At 38.4% G+C, this 21,830-nt stretch overlaps 1 protein-coding gene across 6 annotated transcripts in view; it reads left to right on the top strand.

The window, feature by feature from the left end:
• Positions 1 to 21,830, top strand: part of RIC1 (RIC1 homolog, RAB6A GEF complex partner 1) — a 175,251-nt gene that overhangs the window by 32,791 nt on the left and 120,630 nt on the right. For 5 of the 6 annotated variants that reach the window (XR_006710081.1, XR_006710080.1, XR_006710079.1 and 2 more), the window contains exon 2: positions 9,164 to 9,271. Coding sequence is in view for 2 of the 6 variants with exons in the window: in XM_045468544.1 (XP_045324500.1) it covers positions 9,164 to 9,271 (108 nt within the window). In the remaining 4 variants the exon portion in view is untranslated. Of the gene's footprint in view, positions 1 to 9,163; positions 9,272 to 21,830 lie in introns of those variants that run through there. The other variant, XM_045468545.1, reaches the window with a different exon arrangement.

The raw sequence follows: 21,830 nt of genomic DNA, 5'->3' as shown, positions 1-21,830 counted from the left end.
CTTAGTAAATGTCCTCAAGAGTCATACATGTTGTTGCATATTGTAGAATTCCCTTCTTTTTAAAAAAAGCTGAATAATATTTGTTACATGGATATGCCACGTTTTCTTTATTCATTCATAAGACAATGACATTTGGGTTGTTTCCATATCTTAGTTCTTTTGATAAATACTGAGGAGCAGGATTGCTGGATCAGATGATAGTTGTATTTTTAATTTTTTGAGGAACCTCTGTTTGCCATATTGGCTGCACCATGTTACATTTCCCTCATCAGTGTGCCAGGGGTTCCATTTTCCCCACATCCTTGCCAACACTTGGTGTTTTGCTTTTGTTTTGATAATGGCCTTCCTGATAGGTGTGAAGATATATCTTACACAATGGTTTTGATTTCCATTTCCCTGATGGTGATTAGTGACATTGAACATCTTTTTATACCTGTCAGTCATTTGTATGTCTTCCTTGGATAAACGTCTATTATTCAAGTCTTTAAATCAGGTATTGCTTTTTTTTGCTATTGAGTTACAGGAGTTCCTTCCATATTTTGGAAATTAACCCATTGTCAGATATATGGTTTGCAGATACTTTCTCCCCATTCTGTAGGTTGCCTTTCTACTTTGTTGATGCTTCCTTTGTAGAAGATTTTTAGTTTGATGTAGCCCCACTTGGCTATTTTGTCTTTTTGTTGCATATTCTTTTATTTCTATATCCATGAAATCATTGCCAAGGCCAGTGTCATTAAGCTTTTCTCTGATTCTAGGAGTTTTATAGTTTCAGGAGGGAACTTTAAGTCTTTAATCTATTTTGAATTGATTTTTGTGTATGGTATTAGGTAAAGGTCCAATTTTGTGCATGTGGCTATTTAGTTTTTTCCAGCACCAGTTGTTAATGAGACTGTACTTTTTCCATTGTGTATACTTAGAGCCCCCCCCCCCCACGCTCCCCCACTTTTTTTTTTTTTTTAAAGGGGCATCTGGGTAGCTCAGTGGTTAAATGTCCAACTTCGGCTCAGGTCACGATCTCGCAGTTTGTGGGTTTGAGCCCCGAGTAGGACTCTATGCTGACAGCTCTGGTGGAGCCTGGAGCCTGCTTCGGATTCTTTGTGTCTCCATCTCTCTCTATGCTTCTCCCCTACTCTTGCACTGTCAGCACAGAGCCTGATTCTGGGCTCCATCTCACAAACCCTGAGATCATGACCTGAGTCAAAATCAAGAGTCAGATGCTTAATGGACTGAGCCACCCAGGGGCCCCTCTACTTAGACCCCTTGTGAAAGACCCCTTGACCTGTTCGTGGGGATTTATTTCTAGCCTGTCTACTCTGTTTCATTGGCCTATGTTTGTCTTTTTTTTAAATGTTTATTCTTGAGAGACAGAGTGTGAGCAGGGGAGGGGCAGAGAGAGAGGGAGACACAGAATCCAAAGCAGGCTCCAGGCTCTGAGCTGTCAGCACAGAGACCTACCTTTGGCTCGACTTCATGAACTGCAAGATCATGACCTTAGCCGAAGTTGGATGCCCAAACGACTGAGCCGCCCAGGCGCCCCCATTGCCCTATGTTTGTCTTTATGCCAGTACCTTACTGTTTGATTAATGTAGTTTTGTAGTATATTTAGAAATCAAGAACTGCGATGCCACTGGCTTGGTTCTTTCTCATGATTGATTTGGCTATTTGTGGTTCCATGTGAATTTTAGAGTTTTTTGTGATTCCATATGAAGTTTAGAATTTTTTTCTAGTTCAGTAAAAAGTGCTCTTCTGACTTTGATAGGGATTGCATTGATTTGGAGATTGCTTTAGGTATCAGAGACATTTTAACATTTAACAATAAATAAGATTGTTTTCCTAATTTCTGTTTTCAGATAGCTCATAGAAATTGATTTTTGTATGTTGATATTGTATCCTAAAACTTGACTGAATTCTTTTATTAGCTATTATTTTATTTTTTTTTTTGTTTATTTAATTTTTTTGAGAGAGAGGGAGAGGGAACACGTGTATGCACACACACATAAGCAGGGGGTGAGTGCTGAGCCCAACATGGGGCTCAGTCCTACAAAGCATGAGATCATGACCCCAGCTGAAACCAAGAGTAGGATGCTTAACTGACTGAGCCACCCAGGCGTCCTGCTATTCGTTTCTTTTTAAGGGAATCTTTAGTGTTTTCTATATATAAGATGATATTGTTTGCAAAGAGAGTTTTACTTCTTCCCTTCTGATGTGGATGTTTTTTATTTATCTTGCCTAATTCTTCTGGCTACGACTTCTAGTACTATGTTGAATAGAGGTGGTAAGAGTAGGCATCCTGGACGTGTCCTGATCTCAGAGGAGAATCTTCCAATTTTTCACTGTTCAGTATGATTTAGTTATAGATCTTAAATGGCCTTATTAATGTTTGAGGTACTTTGCATTTTTATTTGTAGTTTACAAGTTTTTCTTCTGAAAGAGTGTTGGATTTTGTCACATACTTATTCACTTATTGAGATGATTTTGTGGTTTTTTTATCCTTTATTCTTACAATGCAGTGTATCACATTAATTGATTTTTATATGTTGACTCATCCTTGCATCCCAGGAATAAGTCAAACTTGCTTGTGGTGTATAATTTTTTTTTTTTTTTTTTACTATGGTGTTGAATTCACTTTTCAAGTATTTCACTGAGTATTTTTGCATCTGTATTCAGAGATAGTGACTTAGGATTTTTTTTTTTTTCCAGTAGTGCCTTCATCTGGTATTTTGTATCAGTTTGAAAGTGTTCTTGCTGATTCAGTAGTTTGAGAAGAATTGGATTTAATTTTTCGTTAAATGTTTGGCAGAATTTGACAGTGAAGCCATCAGGTCCTGGACTTTTCTTTGTTGGGAAGTTGCATACTAGTTGCAGGTCTATTCAGCTCTTCTGGTTCTTCATGATTCAGTCTTGATAGGTTGTATATTTCTAGGAATTTTCCCACTTTGTCTATGTTGTCCATAGCTGGCATACAGTTGTTTGTAGTTAGTTATCTTTGTGATCTTTTGTATGTTTGTGTTATCAGTTGTAATGTCTCCTTTTTTATTTCTTTGAGTTGATTTCGAGCTTTTTTTTTTTTTTTTTACCTTAGTCTAGCTGAAGATTTGTCAATTTTATCTTCAGAAAACTTACTTTTTCCTCTTTTTACTGTTCTCTATTTCACTTATTTCTGCTCTAATCTTTATTATCTTCTTTCTTCTGTAGATTTTGGACTTAGTTTGTTCTTCTAGATCCTTGAGGTATTTAAAATTAGGTTGATTTTAGATCTTCTGTTTTAAGGTAGACATTTATCGCTTATAAACTTCTTAGCACTGCTTTTGCTGTATCCCATAAGTTTTGTTATGTTGTGCTTTAGGTTTTGTTTCTATATATATACTTTTTAAATGTTTTAATGTTTGTTTATTTTTGAGAGAGAAACAGAGCATGAGCAGGGGAGGGGCAGAGAGGAAGGGAGAATCTGAAGCAGGCTCCAGGCTCTGAGCTGTCAACACAGAGCCCGACATGTGGCTCGAATGCACAAACCATGAGATCATGACCTGAACTGAAGTTGGACGCTTATCCAACTAAGCCACCCAGGTGGTGCCCCTCAAAATGTTTTCTAATTTCCTTTTTGATTTCTTCTTTGACCCATTTGTTGTTTAAGAGTGTGTTTATCCCCCCACCCCCCCCCCCTTTTTTTTTTTTTTTTTTTTGCTATTTAGTTTCATTCCATTGTGGTCAGAGAAGATAGTTGGTATGATTTCAAGACCTAACATGTGATCTGTTCTGGTGAATGTTCTGTGTACACTTAAGAATGTGTATTCTTCTATTTGCAGAAAGTTCTGTATGTATGTGTTAGCTTCATTTGATCTGTAGTGTTGTTCAAGTCTTCAGTTTCTTCATAGATTTTGTCTCAGTGTTCTATTACTGAAAGTGAGATATTGAAGTACCCTAGTATTTTATTGCTGTTTACTTCCTTATTCACTTTTGCAAATATTTGCTTTATTTAGATGCTCTGTGTTACACCTAATATACTACTGTGTGTGTGTGTGTGTGTGTGTGTGTGTGTGTGTGTGTGTGTTTATAATTATTAGGTATTTCTGGTGAATTTATTCTTTTATCATTGTACAGTGTCTTTTTCCCCTTTTGACACTTTGACTTAAAGTCAGTTTTGTCTGATGTAAGCTATAGTCTCCTGTGCTCTCTTTAAGGTTACCATTTGCATGGAGTATCTTTTTCTATCCTGTCACTTTCAGCTTATGTATGTGCTTAAATCTAAAGTGATTTCTGGTAAGGAGGTCTAGTGGTGTTAAACTACCTCAGCTTTTTGTTTAGGAAAAATATTATCTTCATTTTTTTTTTTTAATGTTTATTTTGAGAGAGAGAGTGTGCACGTGGGTGGGGAGGGGCGGGTGGGGGGAAGAGAGAGAGAAAGAGAAAGAATATCCCAAGAAGACTCCATGCTGTCAGCACAAAACCTGATGTGCGTCTCAATCCCATGAACTGTGAGATCATGACCCAAGCCGAAACCAAGAGTTGGACACTTAACCATTTGAGCCACCCAGGCTCCTGTGTCCTTCATTTTTGAAGGACACTATTGCTGGATATAGTATTCTTACTTGGCAGCTTTTTTCTTTCAGCTTTTTGAGTATATCATCCCACATTCTTCTGGCCTGCAAGATTTCTGCTGAGAAACCCACTGATAGTCTAATGGGGGTTCTTATACATGACAGGTTACCTTTTTCTTGTGTTTTCAAAATTCTCACTGCTTTTACTTTTGACAGTTTGATTGTAATTTTTCTCCTTGTGTATTTCTTTGAGTTCCTCTTTGGGTTTCTTTGGGCTTCTTGGATCTGTATGTCCATTTCCTTCCTCAGATTTGGGAATTTTTCAGACATTGTTTTCTTGAATAAACTTTCAGGTAATTTTTCTTTCTTTTCTCCTGCTGTGCATATATTGGTCTGTTTTTAGTGTCCCATAAGTTCCTGAAGCTTTCTACATTCTTTTTCATTTTTTTTCTTATTGGTCTTGTGATTGAATGATTTCCAGTGACCTTTATTAGAATTTGCTAATCCTTTCTTCTGCTTGATTTAGTTTTATGTTGAGCCTCTCATGAATTTTTATTTCAGTTATTTTCTTCAGCTTCATGACTTCTGTTTGATACTTTTGTATATTTTCTGTCGCTAGTTGCAATCCTCAGTTGGCTCATTTGTTGTTGTTCCAGTCTCAGTGAGCATCTTTATGATGGTTATTTTGAATTATTTTTCTGGTAAATCATAGAGCTGTGTTTCATTAGGGTCTCTGTCTGGAGATTTATCTTCTTTCTTTTGTTTGGAACACATTAACTTGTTTCTTCATCTTCCTCGACTCTCTGTGTTGGTGTGTGTGCATTAGACAAAACAGTCACCTCTCCCAGTCTTCGTGGAATGGTCTCCTATGTTCAAAGACTGCCGTCCCCCCAGTCCACCCTGGCCAGAGATTCTGGTGGCCTCTCAAACCTTCATGCTAGTCCAACATGCTTCTTTTGTTTTCTGTGCTTCCCAAGTGTCCAGGGTGTGCTGAGTCCCCTCAGTGCACTGTAACAAATGGACTGAAGCCATTCCCCAGTCATCCTCCAGAAAAGTTGAAGTGCCATAAGCTCCACCCAACTGTTTCTGTCCATAGGGAGAAGGTGGAAGTTGTTTTTTTGGTGGTGGTTGTTTGTTTCTTTCGTTTTGTTTTTTCATCCACTTGCTCTTTGCTGAGTCAGGGGAAGGGCTGTGGCAACTCCCGGACCAAACTCTGTCTCTGTTCTCCTGACCTCCCTGGTGGCTAGATTATGCCAGGTTTCATCACGGCCTCAAGACAGACCCGCTTCCCTCCCTTTGGACAGCCCCCAGAAAAGTTGGGGCACTGGACTTGAGGACTCTTTCCCTTCCCAAGAAGAAGCTGGAGGTGGAGGGTTTATCCTGTGTTGGGGGTAGGTGTTCTGGTGGGTGTAGGGGTTTGGGCATCCCAAATTTCCCTACCAGTTTTGATGAGTCTGATTCTGTATTTATCTAGCCTTCAGGTGCCTTTCAGTTACTTTCTAGATTTCTTGCCATAGGGAATTTTTGTTTGAATTTTTTGCTGAATTTATGTGTTTGTGGGATGAAGGAGAGTCCAGGGTTTCCTACTGTCTCATCTTGCTGATGTCACTTCTCCCAAGGTACTGATTTTTAACTTTTAATTGATACTTGAAGTACAAACAACTGATGTCTAACAGTTTTAATGTATTTGGAATATTGCTAGCTTCTTGGAAACATTTGTATTTTGCTTTTAGGGATGAAAAAAAAGTTTTAAGGGAATGGTGTATGTAACACTATGTTCCAAAGGCTAAAGTAAAAGAAGCTAGCTATAAAAACTGTATTCTAGTTGGTAAATTTATTTACTGTAGGAAAATACTTAGCAGTTCCAAACTACTCTAGTATACAGTAGAATTTAACAAAGAACTAAATTAATTGAATGAGATGATGACTAGAAAAAAAGTTAAAAGAAAGGGAGAAGGCTAGAACTAACCACATTGTGCTTCATTGCACTCCTATGTTCCTGTCTACAAATATATACATATGTGTATACAGAAAATATAGACATAACATGTTTATTCATATATAGGTTAGTATAGGTATGTATGTTACCTACTGTGTTTGCTGTGAGGATGTAGAAGCAATGACAGCCCACTGACAACAAGCATCTTGTTTCCAGATCTTGTTTTTTAAATATTATTCTCTAATAAAAATGGAACAGGTGTCCCTGGAAAAATGGCTGCTTCTAGGACAACAGCAGGAAAAGTATAAGATGACCCTTTGAGGCTTCTTATACTACTGGAAAGTGATATCCTGTTATTCTAGCACCGTTTGATGAAAAGACCATGTGTTCTCCTTTGTATTTCCTTTGCCCCTTCATTGAATGTCACTTGACTGTATTTATGTGAATGTATATCTGGTGCTTTCTATTTTGTTCTATTGAACAGAATATTTTCTATTCTTTGTTTAGTACCACATTGTCTTATTATTGTATCTTTATAGTAAGTCTTGGGGTAGCATCAAGTCCTTCAGCTTAGTTCTTCTCCTTCAGTATTGAGTTGACCATTCTGGTCTTTTGCTTGTCCATGTATAAACTTCAGAGTCAGCCTGTTGATGTCTCTAAAATAACTTGCTGTGATTTTGATTTTGATTGTATTGAATCTGTAGTTCAAGTTGTGAAGGACTAACATCTTGACAATATTGGATCTTCCCAACCATGAACTTGGAATATCCCTCCATTTATTTAGTTCTTTTAAAAATCTGTTCATCAGAATTTTGTAGTTTTCCTCATATAGGTTGTATACATATTCTATTAGATTTGTGCCTAAATAAATTTTTTTGGTTGCTAATACAAATGCTATTTTGTTTCTAATTTTGAATTCCACTTGTTCATTGCTGTTGTATGAAAAAGCAATTGATGTGTATATGACCATTGTATTCTGTAACCGTACTAATAATTATTATTTCTGTGTTGTTGGTTCTTTTGGATTTCTATATAGGCAGTCATGTCATATATAAAGAAAGTTGTACTTCCCCCCCCACCACCCCAACCTGTGTATCTTTTATTTCCTTTTATTGTCTTACTACATTAGTAAGGACTTCCATTGTGACTTTGAGAAAGAGTGTGAGAGGGAGGTGCCTTTACTTTGTTCTGGATTTTAGTAGGAAAGCTTGTAGTTTCTTACCAGTGAGTATGACACTAGTTATAGGTTCTTTGTAGGTATTCTTTGTCAGATTGAAGAAGTTCCCCTAGTCTTAGTTTACTGAGAGTTTTTATCACGAGCGGGTCCTGGGTTTTCTCAAGTTCTCTTCCTGAATTTATTGGTACATTCATGTGTTTTTTCTTCTTTAGCCTGGAGATAGGCAATAGATTACGTTAAAAAAATAGATTACATTAATTGGTTTTTGCATTTGTTTTGAAAAATATTTAATGTTTATTTCTGACACACACACACACACACACACACACACACACACACACACACAGAATCTGTAGAATCTGTAGCAGGCTCCAGGCTCTGAGCTGTCAGCACAGAGCCTGACGTGGGGCTCGAACTCACAGACTGCAAGATCATGACCTGAGCCGAAGTCGGACACTTAACTGACTGAGCCACCCAGGCACCCAGTTTTTGCATTTTTTAAAATGTCTATTTATTTTGAGAGAGGGAGGGAAAGAGAGCACTCATGAACAGGGGAGAGGCAGAGAGAGAGGGAATCCCAAGCAGGCTCTGTGATGTCAGCATGGAGCCCAACAAGGGGCTTAATCTCATGACTGTGAGATAATGATCTGAGCTGAAATCCAGAGGTGGGTGCTTAACCGACTGAGCCACCCAGTTGCCCTGATATTTGCATATTGATCCAGTCTCGCATACCTGGAATAAATCTCACTTGGTTATAGTGTATAATTCTCTTATTTAAAAAAAATTTTTTTCAATATTTATTTATGTTTGAGAGAGACAGAGCGTGAGTGGGGGAGGGGCAGAGAGAGAGGGAGACACAGAATCCGAAACAGGCTCCAGGCCCTGAGCTGTCAGCACAGAGCCTGACATGGGCCTCCAACTCAGGAACCATGAGATCATGACCTGAGCCAAAGTCGAATGCTTAACCTGCTGAGCCACCCAGGTGCACCATTGTGTATAATTCTTTTTAAACACTGTTAGATTAGATTTGCCAATGTTTTGCTGATAATTTTTCAGCTGTGTTCATGAGAGATCTTGGTCTGCTGTTTTGCATTATTGTAATATTTTTGTTTGGTTTAGTTATTCGGCCAATTCTGACCTTATAGAGTTAGGAAGTATTCTCTGTGCTTCTGTCTTCTGGAATAGATTGTAGAGAATTTGTGTAATTTCCTAAATGTTTGATAGAATTAACCAGTGAACCCATCTGGGCCTGTTTCTTTTTGTTTTTGAAGGTGATTAGTAATCAACTCAATAACTTAAATGTGTGTAGTCCTTTTCAGATTGTCTTTCTTTTGGTTCTTTTTAGTTGATTTATTTGGGCTAATTAGGGCTCATGACTTAATATTGTTATCTTTTATACACATTTAGAGTTACTAAAGTATTTTCAGAGTGCTCCATGATAAATTATCTTAAATTTGTTTTGTATGTATTTTTATGGGATAATAATAAAATAAATCTCTTTCCTTCCAGCCTAGTGTGTTAATTGTAACCTACAAGGAACCTGAAAAATCATCTTCTCAGTTTGGATTCTACAAACAAGCTGAATGGAGGCCAGATAGTACCATGATAGCTGTGTCAGTAAGTAGAATTTTCAACTTCAATAGTGATTTTTCTGAAGTCATTACATTGCATTTAAATTTGATTCTTTTAGATGACTTCCATTTCGGTCTTGCCCACCCATTAGCATTTATCTTCTGTGATAGGAATTGCTATACCGATTCTTCTATTCAGGGTACTCTTACATGTCTTTTTGTGATTCTTCTGCTTCCTCCCTTCCCTAAATTAAGTCTCCCTATTGGCCTCCCTATTTCCTGAGACACAACTGTGTGGAAATTAGGACAGCTTGTTACCCTAAGTAGTCTCTAAGTGTTCAGCTGAAAGTAAGGGCTGCACACCTTATTCTTTTGTCTTTAGTCTTCTTACTTTCCTGTTTTGTCCTGGAAGTTTAATCCGAAATTTTAAAACTTTCATCTCTATTCACACAGTACTCCCAAATTTATGTTTTAAAGTCCTGTCCTCCATCTTTAAGGATGCCTCACAAAAATGATAACCTTTATGTTTTTATGTCAAACTAAATTTTCATATCCATTTCGATCTATTTTTGCATTTCTCCTCTGTTCGATTAGTGTGCTTTGATCTGGTTAATTTTACCCTTTCAATCTATGTTTTGTCATTGTCATCTCTTGGACTGTCATTGTGACCTAATCTGAATTAGTCATCATATATATATGGTTAATCTTTATTGAGCATCTCCTGTGTAAATACTGTGATAACCATTATATGTGGATCATCTCATTTAATTTTAAATCAACAGTTTGAAGTAGATACTGTTATTCTTCGTAGTAAATGAAGTTGTATTGAAGATGTGATTTTTTTTTTTTTTTTTTTTTTTTTTTTTTGGTTTTTATTTATTTATTTTGAAAGAGAGCACTTGCGCGCAAGCAGGGGAAGGGCACATCTTAGAGAGAGGGAGAGAGTGAATCCAGCACAGAGCCCAATATAGGACTCTGTCTCATGAACCATGAGATCATGACCTGAGCCAAAATCAAGAGTTAGATGCTTAACCGACTAAGCCACTGAGTCACCACTTAGGAATTAAGTGTTATATAGATGGTGTATATCAGAAAGAAGGGATTAAATTAGGTATTTAGATTCTATTTACAGGCATAACTTCTGGTGTACTTTGCTTTATTGCGCTTTGCAGATACTGCATTTTTACAAATTGATTATTTGGCAATTTTGGTAATTATCACGATATTTCAAACTTTTTCATTATTATGTTTGTTATAGTGATTTGTGATCAGTGATCTTTTTGTTACTATTGAGGGTCATTTTGGGGTGCCATAAACTGTGCATATGAGATGGCAGACTTAATAAATGTTGGGTGTGTGCTCATTGCTCTGGTGGCCTGTTCTTTCCCTGTCTGATCCGTCTCCTTGGGCCTCCCTATATGAGAGACACAACTATATGGAAATTAGGACCGCTTGTTACCCTACAGTAGTCTCTAAGTGTTCACCTGAAAGTAAGGGCTGCACACCTTTCACTTTCAGTTGAAAGCTAGAAACGATTAAAACTTAGTGAGGGAAGCATATTGAAAGCTGAGACTTCTTATGCTAAACAGCCAAGTTGTGGAAGCGAAGGAAAAGCTCCCGAAGGAAATTAAAAGCGCTACTCCCGTGAACACACAACGGATAAGAAAATCAAAGAGCTTTCTTGCTGATGCGGAGAACGTTTTAGTGGTCTGGACAGAAGATGAAACCGGCCGCAGCCTTCCCTTCCGAGAAGCCTAACCCAGAGAAGCCTAACCCAGAGCGAGGCCCTGACTCTTCAGTGCCGTGAAGGCTGAGAGAGGTGAGGAGCCTGCAGAGGACGAGTCTGAAGCGAGCGGAGGTGGTTTCGGGAGGTTTGAGGAAGGAGGCCGTCGTCCGGACGTGGAAGTGCGGGGAGGGGCACATCTGCTTACTGCTTGGCGCGCTGTTTTCAGCCCGCTGTTGAGGCCTGCGCAGAGATAGAAACGATTCCTTTCAAAATATTGTCACTTATTGACTGTGCTTCTGATTGCACAAGAGTTCTGATGCAGTTGGACAGTGAGATTAATGTTGTCTCGTGTCTGTTAACAAAACATCCATTCTGCAGATCAGAGAGTCATTCTGACTTTCAAATCTTATTGTTAAAGAAAAACGTTTCTTAAGGCGCTAGCTGCCATAGATAGTGGTTCCTCTGATGGATCTGGGAAAAGTAAATTGAAAACCTTCCGAGAAGGAGTCACCGTCCTAGATGCCACGGGGAACATTCGTGATTCCTGGGGAAAGCTCCAAATACCAGCATTATTAAGAATTTGGAAGAGGTCGATTCCAGTCTTTCTGGATGATGTGGAGGGGTTCGAGACTTGAGGGAAGGAAATAGATGCAGCAGGGGAACTAGGATCAGAAGTGGGGCCTGATGGGACAGAACTGCTGTCATGTCATAAAACGTGAGCAGGTGAGGAGTTGCTGTTCATGGATGAGCAAAGAAGGTGGTTTTCTGAGATGGAATCTACTCCTGGTGAGGATGCCGTGAAGACTGTTGAAATGACCATGAAGGATCTAGAATATCTCATCAGCCAGGTTGATGGAGCAGCAGCAGCAGAGTTTGGGAGGATTGACTCCGATTTTGAAAGAAGTTCTGTGGGCAAAATGCTATCAAACAGCACTGTATGCTGCAGAGAGAGTTTCGTGAAAGGAAGAGTCAGTCGATGCAGCAAATTCTGTTGTTTTATTTTAAGAACTTGCCACAGCCATCCTGACTTTCTGCAGCCATCACCCTGTCCAGTCAGCAGCCATCCCCAGCAAAAAGATTTCTAGCTGCTGAAAGCTCAGATGATAGTTGGCATTGTTTTTAACAGTCAAGTATTTTTAAATCAAGGTATGTACACTGTATTTTTAAACATAATGCTATTGCAGGCCTAAATAACCACAGTGTGGAGTAAATGTAACTTTTATATGCACTGGAATACCAAAAAATTCTTCTGAGTTGGCTTTATTGTGAAATTCACTTTACTGAGGTGTTCTGGAACTGTAGCTGCAGTATCTCAGCGGTATGCCTCTATTCTTCTGCATTAACTTCTGTCTCTGCTTTCTGTCCTTTTTTTAGTCTGCTCTATAATGCTGACCAGGTTAATCATTGGAAAATGGTCCACATGATCAAAATATTAAATAGTTCCTTACTTCTGCAGACTACCAGCTACCTACCAAATCTACCTCCTGCCTATGTTTGTAAGGACAGTGAATTAAGAGTAGTTCAACATATTTAAATTATTTTAAAAAGTCAGAAATAACATATATATATGTTTTTTAATTATTTTTTATAATTTGTTTTTTATTTTTTACTTTTTTTTTTTTTTTTTTTTAATTTTTTTTTTTTTTTTCCAACGTTTATTTATTTTTGGGACAGAGAGAGACAGAGCATGAACGGGGGAGGGGCAGAGAGAGAGGGAGACACAGAATCAGAAACAGGCTCCAGGCTCTGAGCCATCAGCCCAGAGCCCGATGCGGGGCTCAAACTCACGGACCGCGAGATAGTGACCTGGCTGAAGTCGGACGCTTAACCGACTGCGCCACCCAGGCGCCCCATATTTTTTACTTTTTTAATAAAAATTAAAAATGAATTAATAGATAAGGATTATTTATTTATTTAATTATTTATTTTTAATATGAAATTTATTGTCAAATTGATTTCCATACAACACCCAATGCTCATCCCAACAGGTGCCCTCGTCAATGCCCATCACTCACCTTCCCCACCCTACCACCCCCCATCAACCCTCAGTTTATTCTCAGTCTTTAAGAGTCTCTTATGGTTTGGCTCCCTCCCTCTTTTTTTTTTTCCCCCTTCCCCTCCCCCACGGTCGTCTTATAATTTATTGTTAAGTTAGCTAACATACAGCGTATACACGGTGCTCTTGGCTTCAGGAGTAGATTTGCATGATTCATCACTTACATACAATACCCAGTGCTCGTCCTAACAAGTGCCCTCCTCAGTATTCCCTCCTCTCCCCCACCCCCCATCAACCCTCAGTTTGTTCTCTATATTTAAGAGTCTCTTATGGTTTGCCTCCCTCTCTGTAACTATTTTTTTTTTTTTCCTCTGCTTCCCCCATGCTTCTCTGTTAAGTTTCTCAAATTCCACATAGGAGTGAAAACATAGGATATCTTCTTTCTCTGATTTCGCTTAGCATAATACCCTGCAGTTCCATCCATGTTGTTGCAAATGGCCAGATTTCATTCTTTTTCATTGCCAAGTAGTATTCCATTGTGTATATAAACCACAATTTCTTTATCCATTCATCAGTTGATGGACATTTAGGCTCTTTCCATAATTTGGCTATTGTGGATAGGGCTCCTGTAAACATCGGGGTACATGCGCCTCTGTGAATCAGCACTCCTGTATCCTTTGCATAAATACCTAGTAGTGCAATTGCTGGGTCATAGGGTAATTTTATTTTTAATTTTTTGAGGAACCTCCACACTGTTTTCCAGAGTAGCTGCATCGGTTTGCATTCCTGCCAACGTGCAAGAGGGTTACCCTCAGAAATAATATTTTTGACAACTGAAAATTATATGAATTTTATTTTTTATTTTTTAAATTGAAGTTTAATTAGCATACAATGTTATATTTTCTGGTGCACAGAGTAATTCGATTCCACACATATATTCTCAGTGCTCACCAAGATACGTGTACTCTTCATCCTCTTTATCTATTTCACTCATCCTCCCTGCACACCTTCTCTGTGGCAGCCACTTCTCCCTCACTCTGTCTTTCAAAAATAAATAAATGTAAAAAAAAAAGTCTTTTTTTGTCTCTTTTTTTTTATTCATTTGTTTTGCTTCTTAAATTGTCCATATTAGTGAAGTCATAGGGTATTTGTCTTTCTCTGACTTACTTTACTTAGCATAATACATTCTAATTCCATCCATATTAAGTATGGCAAATGGTAAGATTTCAGTCATTTTTATGGCTAATATTCCTTTGCACTTATATATGTATATACATATGTATATGTACAGAGACACACCATATTTTCTTTAGCCTTTCATCTTGGGATGGATACTTGGGTTGCTTCCATAATTTGGCTATTATAAATAATGATTCAGTAAGCATAGGGGTGCATGTATCTTTTCAAATGAGTGTTTCCGTAATCTTCGGGTAAATACACAAAAGTGGAATTACTGGATTAGATGGGAATTCTGTTTTTAATTTTTAAAGGAATGTCCACACTGTTTTCCACAGTGGCTGCGTCAGTTTGCATTCCCACCAGCAGTGCATGATGGTTCCTTTTTCTCTACATCCTCACTAACAGTTACTTCTTGTGTTTTTGTTTGTTTTGCCTATTTTTGTTTTTACTGGAGGCTCAGGTGGCACATGACAGTTCACAAAATGGCTTCAGGGTAGGGGCTTTTTGTTTTTTATTTTAGCCATTCTCACAGGTATAAAGTATCTCATTATGGTTTTGATTAGCATTTCCCTGATGATTACTCATGTTGAGCATCTTTTCATGTGTCTGTTTCATCTGTATGTCTTCTTTGGAAAATGTCTGTGCAAGTCCTCTACCCAGTTTTAATTGGATTACTTAGAGTTTTGAATTGAGTTGTATAAGTTGAGGTTTTTTTTTTCTTTTTTAAAGTTAGAGTTGTAGGAGTTCTTAATGTATTTTGGATAATAACTCCTTATCAGACCGATCATTTGTAGAAATCTTCTCACATTCAGTAGGTTTCCTTTTTGTTTTGCTGATGGTTTGCTTCCCTTTGCCAAAAACTTTTTGTTTTGGTTTAGTCTCTGTAGTTTAATTTTAACTTTTATTTCCCTTGTCAGAGGAGATAATCTGGAAAAATGGTTATTTGGCCAAAGTCAGAGAAATTACTGCCTATGTTTTTTTCCTAGACATTTTATGATCTCAGGTCTCATGTTTAGTCTTTAATCCATTTTGAGTTTGTTTTCTATGTTTTTTTTTATGTTTTAAAAGTAGTAGTATTCTTCTCTGTGTAGCTCTCCGTCATCATTTGTCTTTTTCTCCATTGTGTATTTTCACCTCCTTTTTTAATAAATTGACCATATCATTATTGGTTTATTTCTGGCCTCTTTATACTGTTTTGTTGATCTGTGTGTCTATGGGCCAGTACTGTACTATTTTGATTATTGCAGCTTCATTGTATATCTTGAAGTCTGGGATTGTGACCTCTCCATCTTTATTCCTCACTTTCAAGTTTGCTTTGGCTCTTCATGGTCCTTTGCAGTTCCATACAAATTGTAGGATTACTTTTCCTAGCTTGGTAAAAATAGCTTGTTGATATTTTGATAGGTATTGTGTTAAATCTGTAGATTGCTTTGGGCACTATGGGCATTTTAACAGCATTGTTTCTTCCAACCCATGAGCATGGAATATCTTTCCATTTGTGTCATCTTCAGTTTCTTTCATCAGTGTTTCATAGTTTTCATAGTCCAGGCCTTTCACCTCCTTGGTGAAGTTTAATCTTAGGTATTTTATTCTTTTCAGTGCAATTGTAAATGGATTGTTTTCTTCTTTTTCTGCTACTATATTGTTAATGTAGAGATATGATACAAATTTCTGAATATTAATTTAGCATCATATGACTTTACTGAATTCATTTATCTGTTGTTTTGTAGTATTTTGGTAGTCTTGAGGGTTTTCTGTATATGGTATGTCATCTGCAAAAAGTCAAAGTTTTACTTTACTATTTTGGGTTTTCTTTCTTTGTTTCTTTTTTTTTTTTTTTGTCTGATTGGTATGGCTAGGTCTTTGACCACTATGTTGAATAAAAGTGGTGAGAGCGGACATTTTTGTCTAGCTCCTAATCTTAAAGGAAAAGTTCCATTTTTCCCAATTGCAAATGATGTTAACTGTGGATTTTTCATTTAAGGTCTTTGTTATGTTGAAGTATGTTTGCTCTAAAATTTTTTTGTTGAGAGTTTTTATTATGAATGTATGTGGTACGTTGTCATATGCTTTTTCTCTGTCTTTTGAAATGATCACATGATTTTTACCTTTTTTCTTGTTAATGTGATGTATCACATTAATTGATTTGGGCATATTGAACCACCTTTGCTTCCCTGGAGTAAATCCCACTTGATGGTGGTGATTTTTTTTTTTTTTTTTTTTTTTTTTTTTAATTTAAAGAAATTCCCTCTATCGTTTCTTGTTGTATTCACTTGACCAGTATTTTGTTGAAGATTTTTGCATCTGTGTTTATCAGAGATAGTGGCTTGTAATTTTCTTTCTTTGTAATGTCTTTATGTAGTTTTAGTATCAGGGTAATGCTGCTGTTAAAGAATAAGTTTGGAGGCTTTCTTTCCCCTTCTGTTTTTTTGGACTAGTTTGAAAAGAATATTAACTCTTGTGTAACTGCTTGGTAGAGTTTACCTGTGAAGCTTTCTGGTCCTGGACTTTTGTTTGTTGGGAGTTTTTTTTTTTTTTATTACTGGTTCATTTTCTTTGCTAGTAATTGATATGTTCAGATTTAGTGTTGTCCTCATTTAGTTTTGAAGGGTTTTATGTTTCTAGGAATGTATCCATTTCCTTTAGGTTGTCCAAGTTGTTAGCATGTAATTTTTTTTTATATTCTCTTGTATCAGTCTTTTGTATTTCTATGGTATCAGTTACTTCTCCTTCTTCATCTGATTTTAGTTATTTGAGTTCTCTCTCTTGTTTTGATGAGTCTGGCTAAAGGTTTATCAATTTGTTTATTTTTCTAGAGAACCAGGAAACCAGCTTCTGGTTTCATTGACCTGTCTGTTGGATTTTTTTAGTCTCTCTCATTTATTTCTGCTCTAGTTTTTATTATTTCCTTCTAATGGCTCTGGGTTTTATTTGTTCTTTCCCTGTCTCCTATACATAAAGTTAGTTTGAGATATTTGTTTCTTGAGGTAGTCTGGTATTGCTATAATCTTCCCTCTTAAAACAGCTTTTGCTGCATCCCAGAGATTTTGGACTATTTATCTTAAATTTCATTTGTTTCCATGTATGTTTTGATTTTCTGTTTGATTTCTTCATTGACCCATTCAGTGTATAGAACGTTGGTATTTAACCTCCATGTATTTGTGTGCTTTCTAGGTTTTTTCTTGTGATTGATTTCTAGTTTCGTTCCCTTGTGGTCAGAAAGGTGCATGATATGATTTCAGCCTTTTTTTAATTTACTGAAATTTGTGGCTTAATGGGTGATCTGTTCTGGGGAATGTGCCTCATGTGCATGAAAAGAATGTGTAATCTGTTGTTTTTGGATGGGACATTTTGAGTATATTTGTTAGGTTCCTATGGTCCAATGTGTTATTCAAAGCCATTATTTTTTTGTTGATTTTTCTGTTGGGGTGTTCTATCTGCTGATGTAAGTGGGGTGTTAGAGTCCCTTGCTATTATATTACTATCAATTTCTTCTTTTATGTCTATTCATAGTTGCTTTATGTATTTAGGTGCCTCCCACATTGGATGCATAAACAGTTACAATTGTTATATACTATTGTTGGATTCTTCCCTTTATCATTGTGTAGTGCCTTTTGTCTCCTGTTAGAGTCTTTGTTTTAATGTCTGTTTTCTCGGATATATAATTATTGGTACCCTACCTTTCTTTTCACTTCTGTTTGCATGTAACTGTTTTTCCATCCTTCCCTTCGAATATGCATGTGTCTTTAGGTCTGAAGGGAGTTGTCTTTAGGCAGCATAGAGATGGGTCTTGTTTTTTTTATCCATCCAATCAATCAATAGCTTAAAAAAAATTCTTTTTTGAGTGTGACTCCTATTCATTTATTCATTTATTGTATGTTTGTTTATTTTTGAGAGAGAGAGAGAGAGAGAGCAAGTAGAGGAAGGGCAGAGAAAAAGGGGGACCGAGGATCCAAAGCAGGTTCCATGCTGACAGGAGAGAGAGCCTGATACAGGACTGGAACGCATGAACCATGAGATCATGACTGAGCCAAAGTCGGTGCTTAACTGACTGAACCACCCTGGCGCCCCTCAACCAGTATCTTTTGATTAGAGCATTATTCCCTTTACATTTAAAATCATTATCAGGGTGCCAGAGTGGCTCAGTGGGTTAAGCGTCAGACTCTTGATTTTGTTTCACGTTGTGATCTCACAGTATGTGAATTTGAGCCCCACATTGGGCTCTGTGCTGACAGTGCAGAACCTGCTTAGGATTCTCTTTCCCTCTCTCTCTGCCCGTCCTCTGAGCGCTCGCGCGCGCACTCTCTCCCTCTCTCTCTCTCTCTCAATAAATAAATAAATAAATAGATAGATAGATAAATAGATAAATAAAATAAATTATCAATAGATATGTACTTACTGCCATTTGTTACTTGTTTTATGGTTGTTTTATTATTCTTTTCTGTTTCTCTCTTGCTCTCTTGTGGTTTGATGTCTTTCTTTAATATGCTTTGATTCCTTTCTCTTTATTTTTGTGTGTGCCTGTTACAGGTTTTTGATTTGTAGTTACCATTAGATTCAGATGTAGTATCTTGTCCATATGATAGTCTGTATTAAGTTGATAGTCACTTAAGTTTGAACCCATTTTTTTTTTAAGCTTATTTTTATTTTTTGCAAGAGAGAGAGCAAGCAAGTTAGGGGCAGAGAGAGAAGGAAACAGAATCCCAAGCGCTAACAGCGCAGAGTCCAGTGCGGGGCTTGAACTCTTGAACCATGAGATCATGATCTGAGCTGAAGTTGGACGCTCAACCGACTGAGCCACCCAGGTGCCCCTCCATCTCCTTCTCTTGAAAGTAGTGGCCTTAAGAAGAAAAGACTTCGTGGTGTCCTGTAGCACAGCGTCCCCTGTTGATCAGAACCAGGCATTTCATAGGTGTTTCCTCTGTGGGGTGGCATGCTGTCATGGCTGGGCCGTGTGTGCCTTCAGTCCAGTCTCCCACGGTGGCCCACGCTGTCCGTTGTAGGTGCCCTGGACGGTTTGGTCCCTGTGCTGCTAAAGGGCCGTTCTGGGGCTGCTGTGGGCTTGTTGGGTGGTGCCAGCAGTCAGACCAGATACCTGTCCTCAGCCCGTCTGCTGGATCTTCATTTGCACCAAACTTCGGGGTGCTCTCCCTGCCTTGCCCCTCAGAGGCTTTCCTTTGTGGGCAAGGCCTGAAGTCAAACAGATGTCTGCCCCAACGCGTCTGCTGGGGCTGTGGTCCCACTGGTGTGTGTGGTTATTCCCCCCTCTCTCTAGAGCAGGCATCACTTCAGAGTGGTGCTGGTCCCTGCTGGACCGTGTGCGGGCATGTCTGGGCAGGAGCTGTAGTGGGTTGGTTGGGCCTGGGCGAGTAGGTAGGTAGAGAGGTAGAGTGTGTTCAGGCTGATGACTCCAAGTGGCAGGTTATCTGAGCTGGGGGGGGGGGGGGGGGGGGAGTAGAGAAGTCGTGTCCACCAGCTCTTTTGTTCTTGGACACGTCTCCTAAAGATCCCTGACCCTTCAGCACAGGTTCTGAGATTAGTAAATACATGTGCCTCTGTCCATTTCAAGCTCTTTTCAAACTGTTGTTTCTGTGCTGTATATCCTTGAACTTGTTTGTTAGGCTGGCTCTTTAAGGCCAGGGACTCAGTCTCCTGTTGCCCTCTGCTTTTTCCAGAGCTAAGTCAGCCACTTTTTAAAGTACCTGGAGTTAAACGCTGCTGGTTTCCAAACCAGGTGTTATAGGCACTCCTCTTCCTTGAGCAGGTCTTCTGTGCCTAAGGTTCATGGTGTGAGGTCTGCTTCTCTTCCTTCTCCATACTTGTGGTGTCTCTCCCATTTGTGGTTACTCTCCCCGGGAGTTTGGTTCCCAATGTAGTCTCTGCCCCTCCTACCCTTTTTGATGTGTCCTGTCTATGATTAGCTGTGGAAAATCTGTTCTCCCAGTATTCAGGTTGTTTTCTGAGTTACTTGCACTAATGTGGCTGTTATCTAGGTGTATCTTCCATTATTGATAATGAATTTTAAATGTCATTGTCCATAAGTATTGCTGGAATATGAAAATGCTAATTTATTCACATAATTTCTATGGCTGCTTTCAGGCTGCAATAGCTGAGTCAGGTAGTCCTGACAGCTACCATATGTGACACTTCATCTCTTTTTTGCTCAGTGCACACTGTAAATGACAGTAACACTTTTATAAATCACATGTTTCAAGTGCCACATGTTGCCATACAGTGACATTTTGTGTAATTTTTATTACTAGTGCATACCTATCATGTCAAAAGAAGAAAAGATGAGGAGAATAGGTTTTGAATATCATGCTTTTAAAATACATTGGAGTGGGAGTGCCTGGATGGCACATTGGGTTAAGCGTCCGATTTTGACTCAGGTCATGATCTCATGGTTTGTGGGTTTGAGTCCCGCGTCGGGCTCCGTGCTGACAGCTCAGAGCCTGGGGCCTGCTTCAGATTCTATGTCTCCCTCTCTCTCTCTGTAACCTTGCCTGCTCACGCTCTGTCTCTCTCTCTCTCTCTCTCTCTCTCAAAAGTAAATAAACATTTAAAAAAATTAAAACACATTGGAGTGTGGATTAATTTCCTGGATTAGATGGAAAATTATTGTCTTTTTTTTAAACTTTTTTTTTTTTCAACGTTTATTTATTTTTGGGACAGAGAGAGACAGAGCATGAACGGGGGAGGGTCAGAGAGAGAGGGAGACACAGAATGGGAAACAGGCTCCAGGCTCCGAGCCATCAGCCCAGAGCCCGACGCGGGGCTCGAACTCACGGACCGCGAGATCGTGACCTGGCTGAAGTCGGACGCTTAACCGACTGCGCCACCCAGGCGCCCCGGAAAATTATTGTCTTAATTATGCAGTGACCCTATAGCAAAGCCAAAAAAATACAATAAAAGTTGACATTATGCAACTTAGTATTTATCATAGCATTCCCAACTCATTGAAATTAATAGAAAAATTAGAAAATTTAAGACCATATCTTCACAAAAATAAAAAATGAAAATGAAGGTACAGCCAAAGTAAGTTTAGCTCTTTTTTTTTTAATTTTTATTTTTTTAATGTTTTTTATTTTTGAGAGAGAGAGAGAGCGTAAGCAGGGGAGGGGCAGAGAGAGAGGGAGACACAGAATCTGAGGCAGGCTCCAGGCTCTGAGCTGTCAGCACAAAACCTGATGTGTAGCTTTTTTTGGTTTGTTTTTTAATTTTTTTTTAATGTTTTTACTTATTTTTGAAGGAGAGAGAGAGCATGAGTGGGGGAGGAGCAGAAAGAGAGGGAGACACAGAATCTGAAACAGGCTCCAGATTCTAAGCTATCAGCACAGAGCCTGTGTAGCTGTTTTTTGAACTGAGAAATGTAACAGTCCGCCTCAGTGTGTTTGAGCAGTCAGTGTAGAGTGTGAAATGATTAAGAATTAATCCCTGTAAATAACATGTATGGGAGAACTTTAGGTGAAAAGGTTTTTATGAAGTTGCAAAAACACCAATCAGTACAACGTGAAGTGGAGTCCACTAAGGTGTGTTTTAACTGATAGCGACAAAAATACACCTGAAGTGGTAAAAGGCTTAGTTGGGCAGTTTATAAAACTAGCACACATGGAAGTGTTTAATGCCTGTAACCATTTTAAGTTTTTAGAAATAGAAGCTGGAATTCATCGCTTGCCAAACTCCATGGGTCTTTGATGTCTGAGC

The sequence above is a fragment of the Leopardus geoffroyi genome, chromosome D4 (assembly GCF_018350155.1).
Source record: "Leopardus geoffroyi isolate Oge1 chromosome D4, O.geoffroyi_Oge1_pat1.0, whole genome shotgun sequence".
Classification (NCBI taxonomy): domain Eukaryota; kingdom Metazoa; phylum Chordata; class Mammalia; order Carnivora; family Felidae; genus Leopardus; species Leopardus geoffroyi.
Note: the sequence above shows the minus strand (reverse complement) of the source record. Positions and strands in the feature narration are given on the sequence as shown.